The sequence below is a fragment of the Strigops habroptila genome, chromosome 11 (assembly GCF_004027225.2).
Source record: "Strigops habroptila isolate Jane chromosome 11, bStrHab1.2.pri, whole genome shotgun sequence".
NCBI classification, from domain to species: domain Eukaryota; kingdom Metazoa; phylum Chordata; class Aves; order Psittaciformes; family Psittacidae; genus Strigops; species Strigops habroptila.
This window is the reverse complement of record NC_046360.1, coordinates 1,740,863-1,756,365: the sequence shown is the minus strand read 5'-3', so window position 1 is coordinate 1,756,365 and position 15,503 is coordinate 1,740,863. Positions and strand designations below refer to the sequence as shown.

Sequence of the window (15,503 nt, the reverse complement as noted above, 5' to 3'; positions counted from 1 at the left end):
ACCCCCAAACCCAATTAATCTCTGGGGTAAAACAATAAGAGATGACACTCTGCAGCCAACATAGAAGCATAGACTCACACTCTGGTTGAAAGGGCCTTAAAGCTCCTCCAGTTCCAACCCCTGCCACGGGCAGGGGCACCTTCCACTAGAGCAGGTTGCTCCAAGCCCCTGTGTCCAACCTGGCCTTGAACACTGCCAGGGATGGGGCAGCCACAGCTTCTCTGGGCACCCTGTGCCAGCGCCTCAGCACCCTCACAGGGAAGAATTACTTCCTTATATCTAACCTAAATATCCCCTGTTTAAGTTTGAACCCATCACCCCTTGTCCTATCACTACAGTCCCTGATGAATAGTCCCTTTCCAGCATCTCTATAGACCCCCTTCAGATGCTCAGGCTATAGCTTATAAGCTGGAAGGGGAGATGTGTTGGGGGTGCTGATCCAGTGCAGGGACCCCTACATTCGCACAGCCCAAGGTGGGGCATCACCTCCACAAACCCCTTCAGAGCAGAGAGCAAAAGTGCCCAGGCAGCTCCCTGAGCACCAGCACTATCACCTTACCTCTTCTATTTATCCCCCCACTGTGGCTTTAAGGCTCACTGAACCTTAATGCCTTTATTTCACTGCAGCTGTTTATTCTGATTTTAATTTGCGATGGCACAGAGGGATTGGAAATCATTCCCTCCCTATAAGTGTGTGCCGCACATCTGGCTGCACACGCAGACACATGCACCCCACAGAATGAGGGTCTGTGCCTTTGCTTCCATCCCAGCTAATGCAGTGGCTGCTGCAAGCAGAAGCTGAAGATTGATGGTTTATTTTCTATTTATTTATTAAATTCCAGGCTATATTTTTACCACATGGGACTGGCACGCAGTAGTAAAACTTATACCTCCACCACCCCACCCCGGCATGAGGAGCCAACCATCCTTTTTGCATCATTTTCGCATGCAAAGCTCTTGACATTTAATAGCCTGCCTCTGTAATGCCGTTAGCCTGGCTCATTGGAAGCACTGACATGTGCAGGCAGGGCAGGCAATGCTCAGTGTTTCCATGATGGGTTCTAAAAGCAGCGAATCTCAATGCTTGTCTCAGCCCCAGGGAGCCCTGAGCATCCCTGGGTGGGAGCAGGCAGCTCGCATGGCCTCAGCATGGGGCTGGGGATGACCCTGACCCGCCCCTTCCCATCTTCCTACACTAAAAACCATCTATTTTCTGCAGTATCTCATCCCCAGGAGTGTTTTCCTGCCTCTCTGGGCCTGCGTCGGCAGAGGCTGCATCATCCAGCATCCTCCCTCCCGGGCTGGATGGGTTTCCCTGTGTTGCTGTAGCAACAGCGTCTGCACCAAAATTCCCTGCTTTTCCCCCATTCCATGTGGGTTTTGTGCTCAGCAAGCCCTGGAGGAGATGATGCTAAAGAGCAGCTCAGGCTGGCAAAAGGTAGTGATTGCCTCTTTGGGGTGAATTCAGGGGGTTCCAAGCAGTGACTCTAGTGATGCAAATGGTGCTGGGGGGCGGCTCAGGTCAGAGAGATGGGGCTCCCCTTCCTCCCAAATTAAACCCCACACAACGTTCATGCTGCTGTTTAAATGAGAGGGAACTAACCCACCTCAGCAACACACCAGAGAAGCTGCGACAGCAGTTTCACAAAGGCTTTATAATGTAGGGGAGCCGCGAGTTATAAATCTGAGCAGCAGCAATATTCATCCCTGACAAAAGAGGCATGTTTATTTATCAGCTTTACTATTTTCCATAAAATTTACAGTTGACAATCTGCCTGAATGGAATGGAGATAATTTAACCATGGCTCCAAGCTGCCTGGCACCCAGGAAAGGGAAAGAGCAACGTGTTTATTCCTTTTCTTTTTGATTCCAATTCCAAATAAAGGCAGTGATTTATCAGAGAAGGGAGGCACAGCTTTATTTCAGGGCTGTGACAGCTAATTGAAAAAGAGCAGTCATTAAGGACAGTAATGTGTTCCACAGAGATGGGTTTGGTGTATTTGGGAGTCATTTCCCAACTGCTTGTGTGAAATGAGACCCAGCCCCGAGTTTTGGGGCCCTGAAAGTGGTGGGGAATTACAGGAAGCAGAAGTGGGGAGCGGGTTCTAGGGCTGGGGATGGAGATCCTGGGATGGGGGTTGGAGTTGGAGGGATGGGAATGGAGGTCCTGGGATGGGATTTGGGGCTCTATAGCTGGGGAGGGGCATCAGTGTCCCAGCTCTGAAACCTGCTGCTCTTTTTTCCCCTCCATCCCTGACCTACCCTCAGATCCTTAACTGCAGGTCTCATGCTGGTGGCTCCACATCCCACTCACTTCTTGAGCCTTAGATGCTAAACCCAGTTACCGATTTCCCCTGTTCCTGCCCCAAAAGGGGCTGCAGGCCCCCGGCTGCTGCTGTGCTGGCACGGAGCAGGGCTGGTTGTGTCACCCAGCCCTGGAGCTGCAGCCCCAACCGAGCCCATTCCCTGGACGCTAATTACAGCTTTTGCACATCACCCTCGAGCCATTAACCTCCCACCAGCATTAATCAAGAGGATGGCATTAATTCATAGCTAAGGACATCACCCAGCTGTGTATATCAGTCCCTGCAAGACCAGGGTGATAGCGAATCTGCGGGACACCTCCAAGGACTCATCATTTAATATACTGGACCTTCCCATCACCGTAGGGGGCTGCAGCCGACATGGACTGCAGCCAACATTCCCTCCCCTAAAGGAACAAAATATGTGGGACTGCAGAAAAGAAAGGATGAATCTTCCCCATCCCCATGAGATGCTGGGGCTGTGGCAGTGGCTCTGGCAGTATTTAGGGAATATCAGAGGATTTGGGGCAATATTGAGCTGCATTTCTTTGCCCTTCTGCCAAAGGGAAAGAAAAGCCTGGCTGAAGAGGTTCTGCTGCTGGAGTTTGGAGATGAGTATTTCTTGTCCTGTTTCTGTTTTGTATACCTGCATTTTTAATGCTCTTTGTTTGATCTATTCCTGCCTGCCTTGATGGGTGACACGGGAACAGGAATCACTGACGTTCCCCGGGGGGGGGGGCTCGCTCGGTGCTTGGCAGGTTACAAGGTTCAGCACCTAAACTTGAGGGGTTTCTCCCTTCCCTTCCCATCCTCACCCCAAACCTGCCGGGATGGGGAGAACCAGCAGTGGGAGGGGTGGAGCAGCAACGTGCTGCTTGTACCAGGGTGTTTGGATGGATGTTAGGGTGGGGGTGAAGGATTTGACCCCCTCCTGCTGCCTCGTTCCCCTAAGAACAGCCTCAGAGGCAGGGTGGGTCTATGGGGGGTTATGGGGTGCAGGAGGTGATCGGGAGATGCAGACAGGTCCTATGCACAATACTTTTTTCTCCCTAAAGAGCCATTTGACCTCTGCAGAGGCAGATTAAAGGGGGAAACCCACAAGGAGCATCTTTAGATCCCCCATAGGACAGGCTTGGAGCACCACGCTACCATCTCAGACTTAAAGCCTCAGCCCTGCATCTCTGTGCCCCTCTGCTCCTGCCTGTCTTCCTGCAATCCCGAATTCAATGCCAGTGATCAGGAATTCACACTAGGAAGCGACTGCTTACTGAAAAGCCCTGGGATCCTTCCTGCTCCATGCAACAAGCTTGAGTGCGTACGGGTGTATTTGTATGTAAAACAGGGGTTTTATTAAATAGGCAAACAGCTACAAAGGCAAACTCAAATATTAGGTCTCCCAAGCTGTCAGTATAATGATGATTTAACCCAAGGTTATACACTGAGCCATCACTCTCTTGTTTGAAAGCTGTTTGCAGCAATAATAGATGGGCTTGCCAATTCCAGCCATGGAAATTAGTGAGGAGCATCCCCACTCTGGTATGGCCTGGGAGCATCCCAGCACAAGACCAAGGGGCAATAGCATGGCACTGCATCCCCAAGGGACATGGGCTGCCCAGAGAGGAGAACCTCCTCCCACCATCAAAGCCTTCCTCCCCTGCAGCATCCTCGGTTACAGCATCTTCCAAGGCTACGGATCAGGCACATTTGTGCAGAAAACTCTGTGGATGGTCCCTGCAGGCAGCTCAGCACTGTGGTGGAGCCCAGGGATTGGGCACTGCTCCCTGGGGACACAGCCAGCACTGCTCATCCCGATGGTTCCCAGCCCTAGGAGACATGGAGACGCCTGCAGTTGGGTGCCCTGCAGCCACCCCATCTTATAGATAGCAGCACCCAACAGGCAGCATCACCAGCTGCCATTCATTTCCCTTATAATCCCCATGCCCTGCTGCATTCTGCTCCTGGGCTGAGGCTGGACACCCCTTATTTTTAGGATACACCCGCCCACCCCTCCTGCACCCCACTTTTCAGCATCCTCCGTCATTGAGGACAAACACACCCCAGCACACACCATCAGCAGCACCAAAACTGCAGCCAAACACACCTGATCCATCACATCCCTGTCCCAGGGATGCTGCAGTGTAATGGGAGAGGAAAAACAGCTTCATGGGATGCAGGTGCTCCCCTCTCCCCATCACATTGATGCTAATGAGGTGATGCAGATCAAGGTAGATCCATGAGGCAGTGCAGGGGGTGGATGGGATGCCTGATAATCTGTCTCAAATCCAGCTCCCGCCGCAGCATCCGCTATTATCCATGGCATTCCCGCAGCTCAGGGCTGCAGCTCAATTACTGAGGCTTTGTGATTGGGTTTATATCAGTGTCTGGCATGAGCTGCTGCTGATGGGAGCCTGGAAATAGCTCCATGCCTTTTGCTTCTTCACTTCTTTTTCTATTTCTAAATAGCTTTAAAAAAAGCTGCTTTCTATAGCTTTTTAAATAAGCTATCAATAAATAGCTCAGCATTTGTGACCAGCTCGCAATTGCCCCCATGTCAGCCCGTGCATAAAGCATTGCTTGAGCTGGAACCCTCAGGAACCCCCTGAAATGTCCCTGGTGCCAAACCTGGCTGCAGGGATCAGCTCTGCTCCTGCACCCTAAACAACGGGAGGACTCGGTCATTCCTCGCTTTGGGAGTGAAAGGCTGTGGGTGACACAGAGAAACCAACACATAAATAAGTGTGACACCGGTGTCGTAGTCAAGAAGGCCAAATGGTGAAGGATCTCCCAACTTAACTGTGCATGAAATTGGATAGAGGCAGTGGCTCGGTCCATCCCTCACCGCAGAGATTTGTGTGCAGCAGCAGAGATGGGATTACTGCCTGGTTGGGAAGGACAAACTCATCCCATAGGGCTGACTGATCACACCAGGGAGCAGCCATCAATGGAGCCAGGCCCTGGGTCTGAATTACTTAGAAGACATGCCGGATTTCCTGGTTGGGATATTCAAATCCCTCTTATGAAGGCTCTTCCCAGGGCCTCTATGGGTACAAAGTGCTCACAACACAGCTAAAACCATTGTGGTAGTACCAATATACTTTAGGACTTTAACATGAGTAGCTATATGTATACATAGGACATAGGAAGAGTGTCACATTTTGCCATAACAGGTATCATCCATGGTGGGTGCCCACCCAGCCACCCATCTCAGGAGCCTGGCAGTGGAGATGCCTTCCTAGACACATCCTCTGCCCAATCTCCCCATAAGAATGTCTCTGGAAGTGGCAGGAATGCCTTTGCCAGGCCAGGCAATGCATTATTTAGACAGGAATGCCCTGAAATGTTTCCTTAAGTAGTTTGGTGCAACAATCTTTGCAATTGCCAAGAAAGAGTAAGGGCAGTTGCATCTTCTCCATGTACATGAAGTGGCAGTTCCAACCCCTGCCAGCCCCCAGGCAGCCAAGACCAGTCAAAGAATACACTTACAGGACAGCGTTGGACCGTGCTTGTCCCAAACAAGGGGCCATTGCAAGGGTGGCCACCATCACAGTGGTGAGCATGGGCAACAGCAGAGGGCTATGGCCCTCCTGCGGGCATCCAGGTTGAGTTTAGAGGACTGTTGTTTCCTTCTCAGTCATTGAGGACATCTTGGAGAAGCTCCTGTGGACGATGCTGGAGTGTCCCGTCTCCTCGCTGAGGGCATTCACCAGCCTGGAAAGGATGGTGACCTTAAACTTCTTGAAGTCCTGGCCCATGAAGACATAGAGGACCGGGTTCATGCAGCTGTTGGAGGCAGCGAGCGCCGTGGTTATGGGGATGCTGATCTCGAACACGGAGCGTGGGACCATGTCGGGCTCTGTTTCCAGGAGGTTCAGCAGGTGGTAGGGACTCCAGCAAAGGAAGAAGGTGACTATAATGGTGACGATGATCTTGAAGGGCTTTTTGGACTTGGCGAGGCGGTTCCGGCGCAAGTTGAAGACGATGGCGATGTAGCAGAACGTGATGATGGTTATGGGGAGGATGTAGCCGGCGAGGAACCTGGTGATGTTCACTGTTCGGTGCCTCATCAGGGCCAGGGCTTGGTAAGACTTATTCCTGGAGAGGGAAAAGTTGCTGAAACAGATCACGGAGTTACGGGCTTGTGCAGTGTCTCGGAAGACAAGAGACGGGCAGCTCATAATGATGCCGATGGTCCAGATGATCAAGCAAACTAAATAGGCTAAGTTGGTCGACCGATGGTTTTGAGACCAGACGGGGAAAACCACTGACACGTAGCGGTCAAAGCTGATGGTGGTGAGCAGAAGGACACTGGTGTACATGTTGAGGATGAGGAGGAAGGAGTTGAGCTTGCACATGACTGTCCCGAATATCCAGTTGTACCTCATGGCGGTGTAAGCAATGTTTATGGGCAGGAAGATGTTGAAGAGGAAGTCAGCAACGGCCAGGTTGAGGAACCAGATGGCATTGACCGACTTCTTCATCTTCAGAGTTATGATTGCAATGACAAGGCCGTTCCCCAGGATGCCCAACACGCAGGACACGCTGTAGATGATGACAGAGAGGATCCTCGCAATGTCCTTTGGGTCGTGGGATGGGTCTGTCCACACGCTGCTGGTCTCCTCATAGGTGTAATCTGGGTAGTCACTGTAGTTATCAACATCATCCAAGTAATTGGACAAATTGGAAAGCGCCATTATCTGAACACAAACCACAGCCCGGCCAGTCCTGCGCTGGCTGGTGGTGATGCTTCTCTGTGCTTCTGCTGAGCAAACACATGGTGTTAATCACAGTGAGCACAGCCCACACAAGGGACACCAGCCCCCCAACCTGCACGGGCATGAGGGGCCATGAAGACAGGGAATGGAGCACACGTGTATAGGGAATCCCATGGGAACCCTGTTGCAGGCCATGGAGGAAGATGCTCCTGTGGCTCTCACTGGATTTCCACCTCCCAACCAAGAGCCATCAGCTCCCTGAGCTGCAGGACATGATTCAGCCCCTTGTCTCCTCCAGGATGTGGCTGTAGCCTCATCCTGCAAAAAACGCCTCTTACCCGCCTACTTCCAGGGTTAAAATGAGGATGCTACTTATTAACAGCCCATTAACAGCTCTGAGCCCTTCCAATCTGCAAAGTATTACGGCTCTGCTCTTCCTTTCTCCTGAGCACCCCAGATTGGACTGAAAACCCAGCAAGCAGCTCACCACTGGCCCCACTGTGGAATTGGTGTCACATGCTCTCACCTCTCCTCTCCAGCAGATGCCCGGTGGGATTTGGGGAGTAGCAGCAGTTCAGTGTCCCACAGCACACAGGCGGCTCCTTCCACACAGGTCTAGGGACAGAGCTGTAACATTAAAGCTGAGATTAAACAAAAGGCCATTCCCCCTCGGATGTGGGGTTAAGGGAGGAAATAGACTTTGCCATGCAGTGATTTAACCCTGTGCAGCACAGCAATCCTGTACCGTGCACTCAGCACCAGCATCCGGTGCAAACCAGCATCAGGAGGTACATGCACAGAACCCTACAATCAAGCCCACAGTAATGTTACTACAAATAATCAAAGCCATAAATACGAGTGAGGTGCCTGGGCTCTCCCACTGTTATTTCTCTGATTAAATCGGTGCCCAGCATGCTTTAAAAAGTTAATTGCAACAACCAGCAGCACCATTTGCCATGGTCAGGATCCGACCTCCACCAGGCACTTAGAGACCTGTGTTAAATGGATTAAACCAATCCCGTGTGAACAATCACAGTGGGTTAATGCCAAGAGCCACCAGAGCCGAATAGCAAAGCCCCAGCACAGGCATCGCACCCAAACTTGTCCTTGCAGGAGGGACATGGCTCTGCCCATCCAGGCTGGACCCTCCTCTTTCAGGACTCAAAGGTCCCCCCCTGAGCATCACCCTCCCCACCAGCCCTGCTTTGAGCTCCCTGTGGTGTTTGTGTTGTAACCTATTGTTTCTCCCTGGGCTTTTCCTCCTGTTCCTTCCTGCAATTGCTGCTGCTCCCACCGCTCCCACCGGCCAGGGGCTTAAATCACAGCCCCATGGCCTCCCCCCTTCCCGCGCTCCCAGACAGGAGAAGTGGCCAGAATAAATAAGGTTTTAGTGCAAAGCTTGTGAATTAGCCTGAGCTGGGAGAAGGCCTTGACCCATCAAAACCTTGATCATCAAAAGGATGAATTAAAGCTGATGATCCGGTGAAGTATCATCAGCAGAACTGGCTCCTACAGCGCTGACTGTTCATGTTCCTGGGTAATGAGCTATTCCCACCGCTGCCTTTATGGACCAGCAGGTTTCTCGTCATCACCTTTCCAAAGGCAGTTGCAGAAGGGAAGCACAGAGCATCCCGCCCTATAGCATCCCATCCTTCCATCCTCATCCAGAGACAGCAAGTTCCTCTGCGTTTTTGCTCTTTTTGGGGAAGAAGCTCCCAAGAAACGCCACCAGCCTGTCATTGCCACCATGGGGCCACCCACAGGGTGAGCAAAGGACCTGGGGGATGGACCCCTGCCCCTCACCACCATGAAGCCAGCCAGACCCCATGTTTGCTGCACTTCTCAAGGCAGACAGACAAGGTAAGTGGGGCAAAAAGAACCCCCAACCTCTACCAGGGCTGGCCCTGGTTCCCACTCAGGATGAGGATGGCCAGAGAGAGCAGCAGCAGGGCTCTATTTCCCCATGGCAGATGATGGGTTGGTTTCCAAGGCTCATATGGAGCCATCACAAATCCCAAGGCAATGGGCAGGGAGCTGCCAAACCCACCATGAACCTCCCAGGATGTCTCCAGGCACCAGGAGCTGGAGCACAGACCTGGTGGGAAATCATCCAACAAATTCCCACCTGCCTCCCCAAACCTTCCCAAAACCAGAGCGCCTGCGGGATGACTGCAGGAAACCTCCCATTTCTCACTGCAGAAAAATCCCAAAGTCTGGAATTAAAGACAAAGCCACAATCATAAGAGCGTTCCAACACTCCTCTCTGGGTTGCAAATACCCGTCTCAAGCCAAAACCACTTGCTCTGCATTTGGTCTATTCATCTCTGTCCTCCTACCTCAACAAACATGAGCACAGGATCTACCCAAAATAGCCTCTCTGTGCAGCCAGCCGCCGCCGGCCCCGTCATTCCCGCAGCTGTATTTGTCTTGGTACCCAGGGAAGGCTGAGTCCGGCCCGTGGGCGCCGGGGTGGGATTCCCGATGGGCGGCTCACGCATCGCCAGCATCCCGGCGCGCACCGGGGGAGGATGAGGTCAGGAATGTTGTTCTTGGGAAGGCAACAGGAAACGGAGAGAACAGCAGAAAATGTTCAAATCCAGTTTTTCTGGGCGAAAGCTCTTCCGTGGCCAGCACAGACGGGCGGGGGACGGATGTGACCGGGGCTACAGGGAAACGGCCGGATCCGCATGGCGGGATGCGGCCGTGTCCGAGGAGGACAAGGGATGCTCAGCACCCTGGCGGTGGGTGCTGCCTGCACCAGGCATTTATAGACAAACAGGTTTCCTGCCTTCTGCCTCCCTGATGCCTGCAGGCAATGCTCTTATTGAAGCACTGATACAGGTTGAGGGAGAAAAGTAATCAAATGAAATCAAATCAAACGAACAGACCAGCTTTTGAGCACACCAGATCCTGCCTGAGCTGTCAAAGTGCATCACGCTTTTACCCGCATGATGCTCTGAAATTGGGATGGGACCAGCGTATGCTTGTGCACAGGGCCCCACAAGCACTCCCCCAGCACTGGGGAAACTGGGGGTGCCCTTGGGTTGGTGCTTGTCCCACCTCAGAGCATCCTCAGGGTGCAAAGGAGATGTGGAGACAGGACACCTCCCCTGGGAAGCAGGCGGATGGCCAGGGTGGGCTCTGCAATCCCTGCCAGCCCCTGCAGCTGCTCTGCCTTTGTCTCACTTGAGCATTCCCCTCCTTCCCAGCAGCACTTTGAGGTCCCAAACCCCAAACCCGCTTCCTCCGGCACACGTGGGAGCAGCCAGGCTGCCCACGCAGCCCCGATCCCGGAGATGGGAATTGCAGGCAGATGTTTGGGGGGAACACATGGTCGCTCATCTGAGGAGCTTTGGGAAGGGCACGGGGAGAAGCAGCATCTCGATATCCCCCTGGACCTGCAGCACTGGATTCCCCCACAGCAGACACTGGTCCCAGTTCCATGGGAACTTATTGCTGTGGTCAAGCTCGAATCCCATCCTGTGGAATGGATCCTGAGCACAGCAAACTCCCATTGCTGTCAGTGGAAGCATGCCCTAGGGAAGATGGGTGCATGACCCATCCCAAACTGGCACCTGAGGCCACCCCATCCATCCCTCTGGCACCCACATTTTCCCAGCCCAGTGTTAAATGGGAAGGATCCAGCATCTTGGTGGGATCCAGCATCCAGCCTTGCAGTGGCATCTCCCACTGAGATGCATGAGAGATTGACTGCCAGCACTCAGGGGAGCAAGGAAACAAGAGGAATGGGAAAGCGTCTCTGGGCACCCAGCTCCAATTCACCTTTCTTTTAACCAGTAATTGCCATGGCAACAGCTTCCGCTGGGAGAGATGCTGCGCAGCATCCCTACAAGGATGCCCAGGGGATGGAGCCCCAGCCCTTGGTGTGAACCAGCCACATGCCCATCACAACGGAGCTCCGACCACACCACTGCAAAACCCAGACCCCTGGCCTGCCCAAAACCTGCTTCCCAGCCACATTCCCAGCCCTGCCACCCATCCCTGAACCCTCTGTCCAGTTCCAGCTGGATGAGAAGGGGACAGGGATGCAGGATACAAAGGGAGAGGCAGCAGCAGCATGCTGAGCATCCACATCAACCTAACACCGAGCACATGGGCTCCTGCCAGCGAGGATTCAGGCTGGCATCTCCCACCAGCAGCAGGGGACCCCCAAGGCAAAGGGAAGGAACAAAGCCAGTTCCCATCGGGGAAACTGAGGCACCGAGCTCTGCTCCAAGGCGGGGTGGTGGGGAAGTCCAAGCCCTACCTGCACCCATGGCACTCAGATGCATCCCGGTTTCACTTCCATGGAGCAGCCCTTGGCTCCTCACTCTGCCAGGACCCCCATTCCCATCTGCCTTCAGCATCCCCGGCTGCTCCCTGCATACCAGCTACGGCTCCGTTCCCAGCCCATGTGAACAGGGGAGAAAAAACCGGGAATAGCTGGAAAAGGCAGCCTTAAAAACTCCGGCTGTGCCCAGGGTGGGACAGAATAACAGCATGAGTCAGTGTTTGTCTGGGCAGAGCCTGCCAGGCTGCGCAGGGCAGGACGGGTCGGGATGGGATGGGACAGGATGGGTCTCCACACGCTCTTCCCCATCACAGCGTGGGGTCACCCTGTTGGAGAGAACACCCAAATCCAGCCAGAAACTGGGGTTCAACCTCAAAGCACAGGTCATGCAAGGGTGAAACTGCTGCAGGAGCTGGGCAAAGGAACCTGCCCTTCCCCGCACAAAGTGCCTGGGTTGCGAAGAGCAACCCCGTTAGTAAAAGCCTGACTCTTTGCTCCCCAAACTTTCTGTTCTTGGGAAGGGTTGAGGATTAAAGAAGAAAGTCATAGAATAACAACATGGTTTGGATTGAAGGGACCTTAAAACTCATCCGGCTCCAACCCCCTGCCATGGGCAGGGACACCTTCCACTAGAGCAGGTTGCTCCAAGCCCCTGTGTCCAACCTGGCCTTGAACACTGCCAGGGATGGGGCAGCCACAGCTTCTCTGGGAAAAGTCTGTGCCAGCGCCTCAGCACCCTCACAGGGAAGAGCTTCTGCCTCAGAGCTCATCTCAATCTCCCCTCTGGCAGGTTAAAGCCATTGCCCTCATCCTGTCCCCACAGGCCCTTGTCCGAAGCCCCTCTCCAGGTTTCTTGTTGGCCCCTTTAGGTATTGGAAGACTGTTACAAGGTCCCCCCAGAGGCTTCTCTTCTCCAGGCAGTATTGGGCATTTTTACCTATACAAGCAAAGATTCCCTTTAAAAAGGGCAGTTTGTGTTGCTGTGCTGCTTAAAATGACTCAACCTGCTTCTGAAATAATAAAAGTTCTTTCATATCCTCTTCTTGTCTTATTTTTATATATATTTTTATATCTGGGTTGTTATTAATCCCAGGCTCTCCTGGCACTTTACAGGCAATAAAAAGACCAATAAAACTCCCTTTTTCAGAGCATCCTCCCCATTCCATCACATCAGCTCAGCGAGTCCCTAACTATGACCTGGGATTTACCATGGCTGCTCAGGGACAAAGACAGCACAAGCCTCAGGGACAAGATATAGATGCAAAACATGCCACCTGCAGGGCTGCTCTCAACCAACTCCGGATTTTGAGGGTACAAAAGAGGAAGGAAACCAAGGAAAAAGGAAATAGTTCTGTCCCTTCTGCTGCCAAGGATGGGGGACAAGCAAATCTCAGCCCCCATCATGTGAGAAAGTCACCCTGGATCCTTAGGAGCATCCTCCACTCGCAGCTGCATGCTGCTCACCCAGCTGCATGCTGATCAGCACAGCAAAGAAAAGCCCCCCTGTTCTCCTTGTCCCTCCTAAGGGGATACTAGAAGGACATTCCTCCCCCCGCTTCAAATTCACACCCGGTTCCTTTCCCACATGGAAAAACACTGTGGGAGACCCCATTAGTGAAGGCTGCAAAGCTCTTGCCTGAAATAGATGGGGATTTGATGGAAAATAGGTAAAAATAGGGATTTTGGGTGAGGATGAGGGGTGGTGGTGGCCTCCAGGGTCCCAATGCGTGCTATGGTGCGCATTGGGACCCTGGAGGCCACCACCACCCATCGTGCCAAACCCAAACCCACTTTATAACAACAGGGCAGCAAAAAACCTCAACTTGTTGCCAAGCCTTTGGGAAAAGCAATGATTTCCATCCTGCAGCCGAACCCTCCCTCCCAAATACACAAACCTAGAAGAATTCGTATCTATATATATAAACCTAAAGGCATTTACCTGAGCTTGGGATTTGGAGCACATCTCTGCTTCTTCTATCACCTCCTTAGGGCTACAGTGCAAACAACCCCAGGGTTACATGGCTTCAGCATCCCAGTGGAAGCTCCTTGGAATGTTGCTGAGCTTTCCTGCCCAGAGAAGGGCACAACACATGTATTGCTGATGGGAGGATGAGGAATAAACCAACACAAGCAGCTGGTTTATGGGCTCAGCACGGAGATGGGCAGCACTTGGGAAGGGGAAGCGATGCTCTGTGGCAGGATGTGGGGACTTGGGGAAAGGAGCCTTTTTGCATGGTTCAGCTGGACACAGAAAGGGGATGAGGCAACCGGCTGCCCTTTGTGCTGTGTCCCATCCACCATGGCCCCTGTGCTGCCTGCACAGGAGTCCCATGGGGCCCCTCAAGCAACCCTTCCCAGTGGTCTCGTTGCCCAAGGGTGCTCTGTGATACGGGATGGGGCATTCCACCTCAGGCTGCCCCACATCCCTGCTTCCCAGACCCCCATGTCCCTGCCCCATCACTTGGGATGCTCCTAGATCAAACACACAGGAAGAGGGGTAACCTAAAGCCATCCCTGGGGTGCATGGCAGAAGGGGAGCTCATTCCCCACCCATCACCATGCTGTCCCCTCTGGCACACTGGCCAGGTCCTGCCTGTTCCCAGCTACTCATCCCCCCGGGCCCTATGCACCGAGGTGGATCTGGATCCAGCCGCTGATCCCAGTAATGAATCAGCCCATCCTGGTTTGCACTGGGACCCCAAGCAGAAGGGCAGCACCAAGCACCAGCAAGTGATGGTGATTGCCTGTGGTGCGCATGGTGCATATCGTGATCCAGCAAGGACTGAGCCTGGATGGCCACAGATCTCCGTTCCGAGCCAGAGACACTCATCCAGAGGGAGACAGACAATAAAAATACATGTACATGCAGTGACTGGACCCAAATCCATCAGTGTGCACCTGCACCAGGAGCATCACATTCAGCCAGAGCCAGCAGTAACCCTGGGGCAGAGCTGATCCATCACCAGCATCGGTGTGTTCTCTGCCTCCCAGCTTCATCCACAAGGGAGAAATCCCGATTTCCTCAGAGCTGGTGGCACTGCAACCAGAAAACTGCCACCGGAGTGGGGACAGTGGCAATACCCGTTGAGGAGCGATGCCATCTGCGGCCACCACCATGCCCGGTGCAGGTGGGGACATTACCCCGGCTGCACATGGCCGAGCTCCCACAGGAGCCAAAAGAGGAATTGCTGCTCTTTGCACAACACCGAGTTGCAACATCCCCCGTGGCTGAATCAGGAGGAAATGTGCTGATGTTCGACGAGTCCAGCGCGGGGAAAGGAGAAGAGACACAAAAAGCACAGACGTCTGCACCGCTCCGGGATGTGCCAACCCGGGCGGCTCGTGACCGGCACGCTGGCATCCCGCTCCCGAGACCCCAGGATGGAACAGGAGCCAGTGATGCAGTGTGCCATGCTTGTGGCATGCAGCAGGTCCCCAGTGGGATGCAAACCCTTTGCACCCCAATGTGCTGGGCAAAGCATCCCCTCGGCAGCAATAAACGCAGTTCACTCCCAAAAGCAGTAAAACCCATGAGAAACATGGTTCTGGTGGGGCAGGCTGCATGGGCTGGGACCCATCCCATCCTCTCCCGCACTAACACACCCCAATTCCCCCAGTATCTTGAGCATCCCGGTGACCTCTCCCAATACCTCATGCAGTGCCATGCTCCGTGCCGGGGAGGATGATGTCGGGGTACCAGGGTCACCCCGTGGCTGGCGAGGAAGAGGAGCTGCTGAGCTGAAGGCTCCGTATGGCCCCTGCTGCAGGCACAGCACCGCTCGCTCCCCGCCGGCTTTAAGGGCGAGGGGAGGGGAAGGAGTCACGGAGCATCCATCGCCGGGGCTCTCTTGGCAGCACGATGCTCCGGCAGCAACAGCTGGGAGAGGGTGTGACACCGGGAGCTGGGAATGCTGGCCACGACCCAGCGAGAGGAAGCTGCTTCCCAAGGGGCCTCCTTTCCTGTCCCGTCCCCCCCAGCCGGGAGCTCGGTGCCTGAGCGAGGGATAACGGAGCACGGACGGCTCCGCAGTGATGCTGGTCCCAGCCAGGGAGCCCCAAAGGGAGGCAGGTGGCTGCCAGCACCCCGCTGTGCTGTCCCCACCCCGGGTCAAGCCCTGTCCTCCGCTGCTCCCCCACCACCACCCCCAACTCCTTCCAAGACGTTGAGTCACTTCCCTTCGTCAGATCTGGCTCCCA

General features: G+C 53.8%; 1 protein-coding gene across 2 annotated transcripts; it reads right to left on the bottom strand.

Annotated features, from left to right (window-relative positions):
• Positions 1-1,698: 1,698 nt before the first annotated feature.
• On the bottom strand, positions 1,699-15,353 carry CMKLR1 (chemerin chemokine-like receptor 1). Of its 2 annotated transcripts, none has more exons than XM_030501912.1 (3): positions 14,957-15,353; positions 7,542-7,642; positions 1,699-7,062 (listed from the first exon to the last, which is right to left on the bottom strand). In XM_030501912.1, the coding sequence occupies exons 1-3, from the start codon at positions 14,959-14,961 to the stop codon at positions 5,909-5,911; spliced, it is 1,260 nt and encodes a 419-aa protein (XP_030357772.1). In that variant the 5' UTR covers positions 14,962-15,353; the 3' UTR covers positions 1,699-5,908. The 2 variants fall into 2 exon arrangements, with proteins under 2 accessions (XP_030357772.1, XP_030357773.1); XM_030501913.1 differs by having other exon boundaries at positions 1,699-7,059.
• Between the last annotated feature and the right edge of the window lie 150 nt (positions 15,354-15,503).

Bases quoted from the DNA above. Each gene is read 5' to 3' on its own strand.
- CMKLR1 (XM_030501912.1), bottom strand. The intron at 7,063-7,541 runs GTGAGAGCATGT...GTGTTTGCTCAG, and splicing joins GCATCTGCTGGAGAGGAGAG to CAGAAGCACAGAGAAGCATC.